Source organism: Aythya ferina (genome assembly GCF_964211825.1).
Source record: "Aythya ferina genome assembly, chromosome: 10".
Lineage (NCBI taxonomy): Eukaryota > Metazoa > Chordata > Aves > Anseriformes > Anatidae > Aythya > Aythya ferina.
The window spans coordinates 5,887,753-5,901,764 of record NC_140306.1 but is presented as its reverse complement, the minus strand read 5'-3'; the positions used below and the strand labels follow the sequence as shown (position 1 = coordinate 5,901,764).

General features: G+C 37.1%; 1 protein-coding gene across 2 annotated transcripts in view; it reads right to left on the bottom strand.

Annotated features, from left to right (window-relative positions):
• Nucleotides 1–359: 359 nt before the first annotated feature.
• The window catches only part of SUCLG2 (succinate-CoA ligase GDP-forming subunit beta), a 112,738-nt gene continuing 99,085 nt past the window's right edge, over nt 360–14,012 (bottom strand). Inside the window, exons 10-12 of one of the 2 annotated variants that reach the window (XR_014696397.1) lie at nt 8,255–8,375; nt 2,088–2,388; nt 360–1,604 (exon numbers count right to left, since the gene is read on the bottom strand). Coding sequence is in view for 1 of the 2 variants with exons in the window: in XM_084530756.1 (XP_084386882.1) it covers nt 2,273–2,388; nt 8,255–8,375 (237 nt within the window). In the remaining variant the exon portion in view is untranslated. Of the gene's footprint in view, nt 2,389–8,254; nt 8,376–14,012 lie in introns of both variants that reach the window. The other variant, XM_084530756.1, reaches the window with a different exon arrangement.

Below are 14,012 nucleotides of genomic sequence, written 5' to 3'. Positions count from 1 at the left end.
CCACACAAGGCACACTGAGCATACAAAGGGATTTGCTGCCTACAGAATCCATACAGGGCCTTGGCGTCAATGAAGTAAATGAAGTGTGCCGGTTCAAAAATCCACACCCAGAGCTACGGAAACATCCCACCTAACAGCTGAAAAGTAAAATGTTACGGTTCTATTCCACATACGGCTTAAAAGGAATAAATCTTGTATGTACTGTCATGATCCCGTGTATAAGAAATGGAGGAGAAAGGTTTTTGTTTTGTTTTTAAGATAAAAAGCATGTGTATGAGTATATTATCCACTTGCAAATAAATTCCTATGCATTTAATTTCACCCATCTGTAACAAAATGCCGAATGGAAGCACTCAGAATGCAATGGACAAATTAAATTATTTTATATTTTCTTGAGAGGATGAAGTCATTAAATGGGTTCATTTGTACATTTATTGGACTAAGCAGTTGGTGTAGATAATGTTGATCTCTGCAGACTAATAATGACATACGCACACAACGAATGGCTCCGAGGCCAGAAGCAGATCCACAGTGTATGACAATATTGCATCAACAGTTCTTCCACAGAATGCCTCTATTTCCAGTATTAAAATACAGAAAAGAGTGACTTTTTTTTTAATTTATTGTGGTGAAGTAAACATTTCTTCCTGCAAAGCACTGCACTTCCACGCACCTTTGCTAGAACTGCTACCGATACCCTTCTCCTTCATTCAGTCATTAAGTACACACCTACTGGCATATTTATTGCTATTCTAATGGTCAGACATTTCTGCCTTGAGCAATATGTAGAGAAAGGAATGGAGAAGAAAATAAACACCCTATAGTAACTGATGATATCAACCTATCTACATTACTTGTGTGAAGTGGCAGAGATCAGTGCAGATAAAACTATTACACTCAAAATAAATTAATGGGAATGCCAAGAAAAATTTATTTACATTTTTCTAAGTAGAACACGGTATTGATCGGAGCTGCTCAAAAAATCACAATTAAGAATTTATTAGACAAATTTTTACCTCTCTGCCCATTTACAAAGTCTTTGAGACCAGATCACTATATTCACTCCTTTGTACTCTGCTCAATTTATTGATGAATTTCATGCGGTTCCTGTGCTGAGTGAGATTTGTACTGATTTCTGTAGTTACATGAGCCATTTGGTATTGTCTTCTGTTCCCTGAATGAATGATTCATGTAACTAACAGCTTGAATTTTGACTATTACAAAGGCATATATAACCAAAATAAATCTTAGTCAGTATCTTAGTACTGAAACTTTTTTCTTGTACATATTTTTGCTGATGTCTTAGAAATAAAATACTTTAAATTTGAAAAGTTAATTTGGATTTTATTCTCAATAAATAAAGCAATGTTTTTTTTTTTTTTTTTTTTTTTTTTTTTTTTTTTTTGACGTTAAATCAACTGAAGAGTACTCCATGATCCCATAGAAGGCTGGATAAGGTTCTTACCTTTAAAACCTCACTGCAGTGGCATACTTATGAAAAGAGGTTATTCTGAAAAGTTAGCAGCCATTTCCTGCCCGACAGGCACATTCTTCTAGAGCTTTCTGTATGACCTGGTTACACCTAGAAATACTGCACTTCATTACTGAAAAATAGAAAATAAATCACATTTCACCTGTTTATAGGTACAGGATAAGAATGGAAGGTCCTTTCCCTAACAACTACTCGATCTCTTTTCCCGTTATGAGGTATACTTTTACATCTACAAAAGAAAATCATGTTAAGGCAAAGTGTGTGCTTTCTAAAAAAAAAACCTTTCATTTGAATAAAAATAGATATTGTAAGCACAATTTTTATATTATTGTAAAAATTCATAAAAATATAAACCCATTATTAGTTTGCTGACTCTACAATATAAAAAATTAATGATAGTATTGTGAAACAGGTGAACTACGTGTTTGATTAAAGAATAATCCTGTTGATAGAAGTCAATTATTAATTATCGTATCTTAACATGAGTTTATCAGTGGCAATTTTAGAAGAAAAGCAGAAAAACAGCTCTATGGAACTAAGTATTACTTAATAAAACTCTTGATAACAAAATTACCCAAACAAGAAAAAGACATACTTTTCAAGAAAGTAGCTGCAAAATTTCCGAAGCCTAATTTGCCAGCCTATAGCCTGAGTTTGCCATGTGTCAAAGTCCCCCAAACGCTGATGATTGCTTAGGAAAAGTCCACTAATCCTCTCTGAAATGGCAGGAATGACATCTCGTAAAACATGTACACTTTCTATGAGAATATCTTCAAGGAGTTATTTTTTGGCCACACTGGCCACTGCCTTCTTCGCTGCATCTTCAAGGTCATTTGCAGACGTGATGGGGAGTCCACTCTCATTCAGAATGCGCTGGGCTTCATGAACATTTGTTCCTAATAAAGAACATTGACTATAATTAGTAACGTTAATGAATAAATGAGCATTTTCTACTAAATCACTAGATTTAGCAGAGTTGATGCTTCAAGTTGCACATCATTTCAATAACAGATTCAATGCTTGGTTTAGAATGAGCTGAGAGGAAAGACCCCTGAATTTCAGTGACAATTTTGACAGACAATGCAATGTGATAACAGTACTTGCACCTACAGGAGGGCCTTCGTGAAGGTTAGAGGATCAAACCAACATTGGTAGGGTCATCCAGCAAGAGCAGTGGATAATGGATTAAGTATAAGGCCTTCAAGACGCTCAGAATTTCACAGCAGACTCCATTTTAACATTTATTCAAGTTTAAAGGACTGCATATCAACAAAAACCTAGCAGTGAAGGCTGCTGATGAGAGGCAGAGAAAACAACACTCCTAGAGGAATAGGAGGTCCGAAACTCACATGCATCCACAGCAGAAGAATAAAGAATGGTCAAAGAGGATTCAGTCAGACTTCACATTTACTCTAGCTGTTGAACCTGAATTCTCCAGAACTTTCTCCAGCAAAGCCAATGCTCACCGACATGCATGACAGAACTCTGAATCAGGTATCTCACTGAGTAAGGGGAATCCACACTTTGGGATCACATCACCTCTCCCATGCACAAGACCCTGAGCTGATCCTCTATAGGATCACTTCTACTCACTCCTGACCATCAAGTTTCTTGTTCATTTGCCATGTCAAAATGCTTAATTACTTAATAATTCCTAGACCTAGCAAAATTAATTTTAATTATATTTGGAACTACACGCTAATTATACCTTTAATTATTAACAAAGCAAGAAGCATACCCTGTATTGTGCAACTTCCAGAATGCTCAATTTAAAGGGTGAATTTTTAAAGGGTGAATTTTATTTTATTTTTTGTCAGACATTTTATAATGTCTGAAATTATACAGCAGAAATAGAGAAATTCAGAAGTCTGTATCAACAGTGTGCTCAAGTCAGGATTTCCACTATCAGCACTGAAATCTCTGTAGCAGTAGGTCCCAGTAGTAATGGGGACAATAAATGGAGACAGGGAACATTTTTGCTTGGAATTTTTCCCATACAGAAAAATATTGTGCTGTTTGTGATAGCCACATATTTAAAATTAACTTCTGCTCTTCACCAAGTGGCAAATATTAATTTACTATCAGGTCCTAATGGGAACAATACACTGGATCTATTCTGCACCACATTGATTGCTCTGCACATCAGTCGTCTACTGTGCATTACAAAATCAGTAGAAAACAGTCCTCTAAAAAAGGAAGGAGTTTATGCAGATGAATGAAAACATGGAAGCTGAGAAAATCTTACTGCTGTCAAAAAGACTGAGGTTATGTACTGTATTTAATAAATAAAATACTGTTTTATAGGCCAGGCATACAACTAAACATTTTTTGAACATTTCATTTGCAGCAATCTTATTATTTTTTAAAAAAAGCTTTTTATCCCATTGTGATAAGTATTTTAGATATATGGAGCACATAGAAATTGTAATGAGATCCTGCTAAAAGCAGAGGTAAGAGTTTTTAAATTATATGTTCAGAAAATACCGAAAACATTTAAAGAATCCACAAAAGGCATTATCTTATTGCAGTAGATGTTAAAATAAACAAATAAATAATCCCACTATTCTGACATTAACCTCTTGCCACTGGATGGTGTCAGAGAACTGTAAACAGAATCCAAACACAGGCTACGGAAATAACCTGCCCTGCACAGAAATGGAGAAATGGTGAAAATTCACAAAACTGAAGGCTATGGGGCTTCTGTTGTCAGTGTTTGTTTGTTTGCTTCGTGTTATTTGTTTTTGTTTTTTTGTTTTTTAACTTGTCTCCTATTAGGAGAATGCCATTTTGATAAGAGAAAAGTTTGTGGTTTTTTTTTTTGTTTGTTTGGTTGGTTGGTTTTTTCCTTCTGACAAGTATTACTATCAATGACACTCCAAAGAAAAACAGGAAAGCTGTAATTTTATCAGCATATGCTGTCAGGCTTTATATTTTAAATGTTCTCCTTTGGAAATCTGGGTTCTGAAACAAGCCTCTCTGTTTGTGTACATTGGATGTGTCACGTTTACACCTCTTTTGCCTTGAAATCTCTGCTGTAACTAGCAAAGCAAATCTATTCAACTCATTACCTAAAAATCCTTGAAATCCTTGTAATAAATTTTATATGCAAGCATGTTTCTATAAATTGTAAATTCTACCAGCACACACTGTAACAAATGAGTCAAGAGGACTGCATAGGTCAAATGAAAACCAACAAAAAATCCACTCCCAATAATACTCGGACAGGATTTTGGTGATGTTCATTATTCACCTGCATTGTCACAGCCATTAGGAACAGGCTGCATCACCTGTTCACCATCATATCTTAACTTTTCCCAAAGTTTATTTAAATATTTTCCTCTGCTTCATGTTTACATCCTAGAGTGGGAGAGACTCCATAGCTCATTTACACGTGTGCTGAATGTTTAAATTCAGAATGCTGGAAGGGATGGGTAAAAAAGTCTGACCTTGCAATACCCCATTCTTCACTCTTGATAAGCAATTTGGGATAATAAAATCAGACATTCATACTAAACTATATTTGTGCTGACAAGCCAATGAGAGCAAGATACAAAAACAGAAGCAAAATTTCACTTGTGTATGGAAGAGTTCTGAAAAAAATGAAATCATTAGATGCTGAAGAACCCAGAAGGTCATGAATCACATGGCTAAATATAAGACAACATTTCTAAATATAAGGCAACATTCTGTATTCAGACATTTGAATAGAAAACAGTTTGCTTCTAACTGTGTTTCAACATATTAAGTAGTTCTAAATCCTCCCAATTCTTCTTGTCCTGTGAACCAGAGAAACAAAGAATTCATTTGCAGAGAGAGAGAGAGAAGAAAATTTCCAACATAGGAGGAGGACATCTAATTCACAATTCTTTTTTATTCTTTCCTATTTTCATCTAACGCTGAGCAATGTTAATTCAAAACAAGCTTTGGCTTCCATTCAGCACTGCTAGTTAGCTCTCGCAAAACTTAATTGAAATACATTACATTTTAAAGGAAAAAAAAAATCCTGCATAAAAACAGCAGAAGTGAATTTTCGACATCTGTAGAAGATAAAATTTGGAATATGTAGTTTCTCCATTTGTCCATAAGCCTTTCAAACAACAATAATCCTGCGTCTCAGCTGCTGAGTTCTTTACTGATAAGGCAAGTAAATACATGTAATTATAAAGTTACCATTTTCAAAGAGGAGAGTAATCCTTTCTTTATCCACTGGTAAAACAGCTTGTAATTATTATACAACTGAGAACAAAGATTTGTCCACAGAATCCTGCTAAATCAAGGCAGATTTGACTGATTAAAACTCTAGTCATTGAGACGTGTAATACAGTACAGACTCTTTGCCTGAATAAAAGTGCAGGTCACCAATCTTTTAGATTTATGGGAACAATCATGAACCTTCCATTAGAAGAACGGAAATCCAAATAAGTGCCTGTCCCTTTTTCTTCTTTTGAAGTGTAAAATGTTATCAGCAATGTTTTAAAAAAGTCTTAGGTAGTCTTTATTTCTTCCACAGTACTCATTATTAATTCAAAATCATTACATATTTGGATAACCTAGTAGAAGTTCAAAGAAGAACAAGGAAGATGATTAAGGATCCAGAGGGATTGATTTCCGAGGAAAGATTAAAAGAACCAAATAGATATATTGCTTGGTTGGGTGATTAAAGAGGCAGAGAAGGCAGGAGCTACAAGCTAACAGTTTCTAAGTACAACATCTGAAGGCTGTAAACATCAGAGGTCATCGTTTAGAATGAATTAACAGGTAACACCAGGACTAACAGAAGGAATTAAAATTATCTCCGTTATCTGCTGAATCACCAGCAAGTCTAGGAAAAGCATCATCACAAACCTAACAAGGAGCATGATATCTTGGGAAGTGGTCAAAGATGGTCAAGCATCAGAAAATGCTTGTAGTAAGACTTTGCGTTTGACTTTCTGAAGATTTAGCTTTGACCTCTGTGCAGAAGCAGCACGTGGCTCTCATAAAGGTCACCAGCAGAAGGGGAATGGGCACTAGGCAGTCACCTCCATGAGGCTTCATGCAGCCCTGAGCCAGAAGCTCTCCCGCTCCATGCTTCTTTCAGGCAAACCCAACGTGCAGTAGCTAACACAACTGGGACTTTGCTAAATCAGCCTGGAGACTGCTTTGCCTCTTGCAATCCCAGAAGTCACCAAAAAGTAAATAAAAAAATCACCCTTGCTTGTATACGATCGTGGAAGATGCACCAGAGAAAGACCAAAGGCAGACGCAGAGGATTGCAGTTTAAAAAAAGCCAGTTGAGTCTCCTGTTTCTCTTATATTGTTTTCAACAATTGCATTAGAAAAAACTTTGAGCTATCAGGTTTAGAAGGAGAACTAATGACTTTTCCAATATCTTCACTTATAAAATGACAGCTATAATAGACAGTTACTCTGCACTTTTGATAAACTTTTACCAGCTAAAAGAGACAGGAAAAGTTTTTTTTTCTTTTTGCTGTGACAAAAAGCTAAGCAACATTGCCTAGAGCTGATAAACAATGAGATTTTATATTGTAAAACTTCCCTGCTGGTAGCCAGCATCCATCAGTCTCTCCTTCACCCGTACCGAACTGTGCAGTTAGTCTCTTACGGTGTTCAGCGGTGCTTCATCACCCAAAGAAAATCTTCGCCATTGGTTTTTAAAATCCATTTTATTTAAATTTTCCTGTGCTTACTACAGCAAAAGGCTACCCATGATAAACCAAGAATATTTTTATGCCCTCTTAAAATTATTTGAGCCTTGCAGGGAAATGCACCGTGGATCTTTGACAGGACTGAGCTGCACGTCAGGCTGTGCTACGTGTCTGTCTTCATCAGGAAAGGCCACAGAAGCAACCCCTAAACAAAGGGCCTCATGGTGAGCCTGCCTTGAAACCTTATTTTTTGAGTAAGAGAGTCTGGGGTATTCAGAACCCATTTTTTTTTTTTTTTTTTTTCCCCCAAACCTCTTTTAGTCTGAAAAAACACGATTGTTTAGTATCTCTAGTCCTTAAAACAATGCAGTTCCTCCATTCACCACCAGTGCAGGGTGACAGGGTATTTTACACCTTTTACCCATTTGGTGGCAGAAGAATCTGCCTTCCTCCTTCAGGACACGTTTCAGAAATGACAGAACGCTCTGCACACTGCCGTTGTAGTAAGGAATGGAAGAGGAGCCAGTAACCACCAAGGAGCAATCTTCCTCTCCTCTGTATTTCTCTTTTGTTTCCAATTTAACAATGCTGGATGTCCTCTAAAATTATTCCACACCATTACCAAATCTTCTGTTTTTAATGGATTTTAGCTGGATTAGATACTTGGACAGAAGAATGCATTACAGTAAGTTCTCTCAGAAATACCATTTCGAAACTTTTTCTTTTAATTATATTGAAGTAAATTTAAGAAAACTCTTTGTTGCTACAGGTTTAGCAATAATAGAATTGCATTCACTAAAAATCACATGAAAAAGAAATACCTTCCAGTGAATAGAAACTTGCATCAAAATCATTTCTATTTGCATTGCAAATGTTACAAGCAAAACTGTAATGCTTTCACTGCAAAATTACATCACTTCAAATACCACCTGGGACCAGGGATGCAGAAATATGCAAAGAAAGAGTTTATTGTCTTCAAGTCATTACGGATAAAGAATTGAGCACATTTGTATCGTGCTGTACTAGCCTATTTTGAGCTTAGAGACCACCAAAAAGACAAAAGGGATTACTGTGCACCTGAGGGAAGATTTCGTCAGGAACCACCAGCACTCACCTTCCAGTCTGACCACCAGAGGCACTTTCAGCTCAAGCTCTCGGCAGGCTTTGGTAATACCATTGGCAATAATGGCACAGTTCACGATACCACCAAAAATGTTTACAAGTATTGCTTCAACCTGTAGGGAAGAAACAGAGTGGGAAATTTTTAATATATTTTTACCTAACATAGGTAAGATATGCAAAGCAGAGTAAAAACTTCCCTCTGTTAGACAAGGCGTCATTTACAGACTGCTCGAAGCTTCACATCTAGGGCTTGGAGAACTTGATTCTGACTGCACTGCTTCTGTAACACGCAGCAGTGATTAACTGCCTTGGTCGAAACTAGAATGGCAATTTATGTCATAAAAAAATTACACAGAAAAGCAGAATTTCTACTTTTTAGTAAAAATAAAAACAGATTAAACAATCCACATTTTAGATTTTTTTTTTTCTTTTCATGTATTGAATCTTCAGAGGCTGGAGCTCAGAAAACACTGTCTGGATGTGTGTGCACACGCAATGAAGTGTTCATGTACACTTCACAAAACAATTTGGATGCTTGCTTTATCATAAGCACTGCAAAGGAAACAGTAATATAGTTGCCTTGACTCGATAAAGAGGAGTAAAATTAATTAACTCTAATTAATAAGGAGAGGCATGTAATGAAGAGCATTCATTAATACAGATTAATTGATAACAACCTCGAAAAACTGTTATTCATCAGTTTATCGAAACTCGAATTCCTGCATCCAATTCACAACTAAATTATATCTCACAGGATACAAGACTGGGTCCTCAGCTCGAAAGGATCTCTTGATTTCTGTGAAATCAAATACAGTGACAGTAAAATCTAGCAATAACAGCAGGTAAACACCTTTGTGTTGTTATTGAATCCTTACCTAGGAAGAAGCTACCAGTGGTGAAACCTTACAAGGCCCCTTCTCTGCCTTGCTTCAACTACCTGGGCACATGCAAACATTCTCAGAGTTAGGAGGTAAAAACACAAAAAGGGAAAATAGAGCGGTTCAAACCCTTATGCCATTAACCCTTACGGTAGGGAGATACCCATGCAAAGTGCTTTGATGTTAAAATGGGCTAGTGATGCACTCCAGCAGCAGGAGAAGCCCAGACACTGCTTTGCCCTTTCTAATACACGCTCCTAATTCAGGGACATTGCACCAGGCACGTGACAGATCAACTTAACCAAGGGTGTTTACATTATTAGAGATAAGGAGGAGGATTTTATGCTCAGTACAGATATTTTAATTCCTAATGCAGACATTCTCATTTAAGGATCTGCTTTTCAGCTTTCAAGCTGAATTCTAATCAGGTCCTCTAATCCATTGGCAGCAAAAGGAAAAAAATGTTGAAGGAAATTAGATGCAGCTTGGATAATTGATGTTTGTATGCTTGGCTTTAATAAAAATACACTGTTAAATTAGAGAGGAGTCTAAAAGGATTCAATCAATAAGAAACTGAATCAGGTACAGAATTCAATCTTGGGTTTTATTGTAATCTTCCAAATAAGCCAACAGATCAGCCCAAATGATGCTGAGATTCACCTTAAACTCCTCGGAAATTCATGAACATTGTTTATATATGCTTCTGCAGCCTCACTGGATCTTGCATTTCTAGTTCAAAGAACTTTAACATTCAGACCCAGCAGATGGATGAAAAGGTTTTCAGTATTTCATGTGCACAGAGAATGCATGATTTCTGTGTCATTCAAGTCTGTAAGAAAAATAAACCTCCCATTGTGTATCAGAATTCTTACGCATTGGCATTCTCGGTATCTAATGCATATGGAACATGAATTTACATTAAGAGGGCAAACAGTTGAGTACAGGACAGGTTACTTGGTAGTATTTCTCTAATTACTATTTCTACCCAGTACTATGTACCTTATAAAATTACTTTATTTCAGCAACATTATTAAGGAAATTCAAGTATATCCACAGGTTGGGCTCTTTCCATCCACCAAAGCAACTGACAGATGTGAAATCACCCTCAAAAGTACTTGCAATTGATTATGGACTCCTCTGGAGAAATAAGGGAACCCACAATAGCATTAAGACATCACTATCAGTGGTGGTAACAACCCGCAGTCTGCCCAGTCCAAGCACCAGGGCTGGAAAATGAGAGTGATGGAAACTTTACGCAGATCTGTTTCTATATAAAATCATTATTGCCTTATTAATAACAATTTTAATTTGCAGCAACTTATTTTTTGTTAAAGTAAGCATTAGCAAGGTTTGACAAAGCCTGCAATTCTACCTGGCACCAAAAAGAATAAAAAAGTACCCCAAATAAATGTATTTCTGTATTAATTGAAGTAATTGTGCTAAGAGATTGCTGTTAGACTTGTTGTGCATCACTGACATAATCCATGGGGCTGCCAGTTGCAAGCAATTAAGGGTATTGCAGGTGCAGCAGAACAGCTTCACATACCTGCCTGCACTCAAAAAAATGCATTTACTGTAGTTTATTATTATTATTTTAAAATGTTCCTAGGCCTTAACAAAATGCACAATGACATCAGGTCACTGTACACTTCAGGATGACTCCCGGCAGCACCTATAAAGCACACCATCTTTCCTAAAGCCCATTTAGAAATCTATATGCAGGCCGTCTCGCTGTCTGCAGCTCTGCACTCCAGTCTGCTGAACATCCTTCTGCACTAACACCACACATCTATATGCAAACATAGAGAGGCCAAAACCTTGACACTTACAAGTTGTTCTTGCTCTTTCATTTTCCACCTCTGTTACCGCCACAAAACAACGAGAACAGACTTCGGAGAGCAACACACTGCAGCGCTGAGTGATGGCAGAAGTTTCATACCTGGTCAAACTCTGAATCTCACATAAAACACCAATCCCAACACAACTGCAAACTAACCCGAGATCTGATAATTGCTTTAAGACAGTCTAAGCATGGGCAGCCACCAAAGAGGGCATCCTCGCACCTCCCCTGTGCTCGGAGTAGCATCCGTGATAGATACCCACCAAGCCCACAGCCAGACAACACCAGCCATGAGGTGAGACAGAGCCCTTGACTGCTGTTAGGGCCTGGGATGGAGTGGGAGTAACCTTCCCTCTTAACACAGGCTCATGTCAGCTTATGCCAGTTGTGAAATCTTTTCCTCAGCTGTTACTTTTCAGGATCAGAATAGGCATGCAAAAAACGTGTGGGCAAAACATCAGCTGTCCTACCCCCAAATCACCAAGACCATGATTGTACAGCTCAGGTCTCTTCTGAATATTACTGAAAATGTATATTGGAACGTAAGTTGTTGGTTTTTAAAATGTGTTTTACCATAAAACAAAATATTTCATGATGTCCAGCAGAAATAGCTCAAAAACGTAATTATTCCAATATTCAAATCCCCGAAAAACCAAATTTCTGTTAGTGTACTTTTTATGAGAATGTCTCTCAAAAAAACACAAATCATCATCTAAACTGATGACAGCATGAAAGGTTTGCAACAGTTTTCCACTTATTAGCAGTGTCAGACACAAGTCTTAGTGACTTGGTATGCATCTTTTTCCCTTATATGCACACAGAGATACATGAATACCAGGAACTATAAATATTATTATAAAATCACCAATATAATCTGATCCTGCTGTAAATTGTTGCTCTGAAGCTCAATCCATTTATTTTAGTTGAAAAGAAGCTATTCAGCAACTGTCAGTAAAATCACATCTGCAGCAAATTAAAAGCTACACCAGGAAATCACTAGCTTACAGTTTGCTTTGACTGAAATCTGAAAAAAACACCTTTACATCTCAAGCTAACTAAATTCAGGTTTTGACCACTCCCAACTCTTTCATCAGCTAAAAACGTACCCGGACATATGAAACAGCCTACATTTGTCAAGATCTCTTCTCCTGGATGGCACGGGTCATATCTATGTTGAAGCAGTTGCTTCGCATGCTACAGTTGGCTAACGTGCTCTTGCCTGGAGGCTCCTAGTGCTCTCTGAGGTTAAAACATGCATCATATCTCCCAGTCCTTCTAGTCAGCAGGGTCTAATTTTATGTCCTCAAAAAATAAATTTATTTTTTTTACCAAACTAATCCATGAAGTTGCCAGAAAACAAAAAAGAAAAGCAAGCCTACAGCATACTATCAGGCAATAGTGAGAGAAATAAAACAAAGCCATGGATAAAGTGGGACATGTACTTCTTCATTTTCAATCTAATAAGGTGCATTTAATCCTTCTTATTTTTCCACTGGTGTTTATTATTCATTTATTCACACCTTACTGCATTTGTGTCAATGTGAGAGAAGCAGATTACCTGCAACTTTCAATACCACGCAACAAAAACCAGATGCCGTAAATTCGCATCCTTACTCCACCCTTCTGCTCCAACTGATAAGTCAGACAAACATTTTTAAATGTCCCTGTATTACTATAAATTGGACTGCAGGTCAAATATAACTTTTTCTTATCCAGTTTTTAAATCTTACTGTAATCCACTAGCTTTTTATATAAGGCAACATTTATGGTTCATTTGCAAATAAAGATTAAATCTATTGTATTGGAGCAGGAGAAAGAGCCACAAATACAGAAACAATTGCTTAAAATCTCCACTAGAGGACAGTGCAACTCAATGTGGAAAGGGAATATAAAAATCCCCCTTGAGAGAAGAGCAGGGTTATTTTTTTTCTGCTTAAAGTCAAACCATCTTATTTTACTTTATAAAACGAGAAGCAAAATAATATTTTGCATCTTTGGGATGGAACTTTCAAAGTATGGAGGTGATAAAATTAAGAAGGATGAGTCATCTAGAAGCAATGCAAGAATGCTTGCCGTCAAAAAATATTAATACCATGCAATTTTGAATGTTTTTGGCTATTTTAAAATGGGCCAGGGTTTAAAATTTATTAGTAATGTGCCATAGTATCACAGCAGGACAGGAACTCTGATGAATCCCCGAAACAAAATTCAGACATTTTTTCAAGTAGGGATGGAAGGCTGGTTGACAGGTAGGAAAAGCACATTAAGTATTTTCTCCAATGCTATTTTTTGGCTTCTATTTGAGAGGTTCCTGAGGAACCTAAGTCTCTCTGAGAGTGAATGCCTGGTTTCTGCTACACCCAGTTGTTGTATGTTATGCCCTTTTCTTGCACAGCTGGTGAGATGGCAGCCTCTGGCCTGCACACCAGTACAGCACTGGAGGAAGCCCTTTTAGTAATGCAACTCCTTTGGTGACACAGTAAAAATCCCAAACACCACATTTCTGAAAAATCAAAATTTTTCAACCTCAGCTTCTGATGCATTAAAATAGCCTACAGTCTTGAGATTTTGCTGTTTATTGCAAATTCAGGATCTAGAACAGGACACAATTGCATTGGCTTTTGCTGGTTTGAAAATCATTCAGCAATGATACTCTGCCAATAAACCAGATCGTGTTTGTGGCCCCTTGATGGGGTGAGAAAAACATTCAGGTAAGCAGGGGAGGGCTCTGACACCAAAAACAGCTCAGGATGGACCACCAGGGACACCTCAGTCCTTACAGGAGTAAGGAAAAGAGGGAAAGAAAAATGTTGAGGCCACGAAGTACTATTCTAAACTGTATTTGAGAATCAAAACAACAGGTTTTAGCACTGTTTTGGGGATGGAATGCACCTGTCAGTTCCTAAAACAATTGAATTTTTGGTGCCAATATAAGGGGATAAGTTTTCTATGAGATCATGGGTACAAGGAATAAAAGAGCATAAATTAAATTTGTTCTGACTATCATTTAAATATGCGAGCTTCAAGGAGAT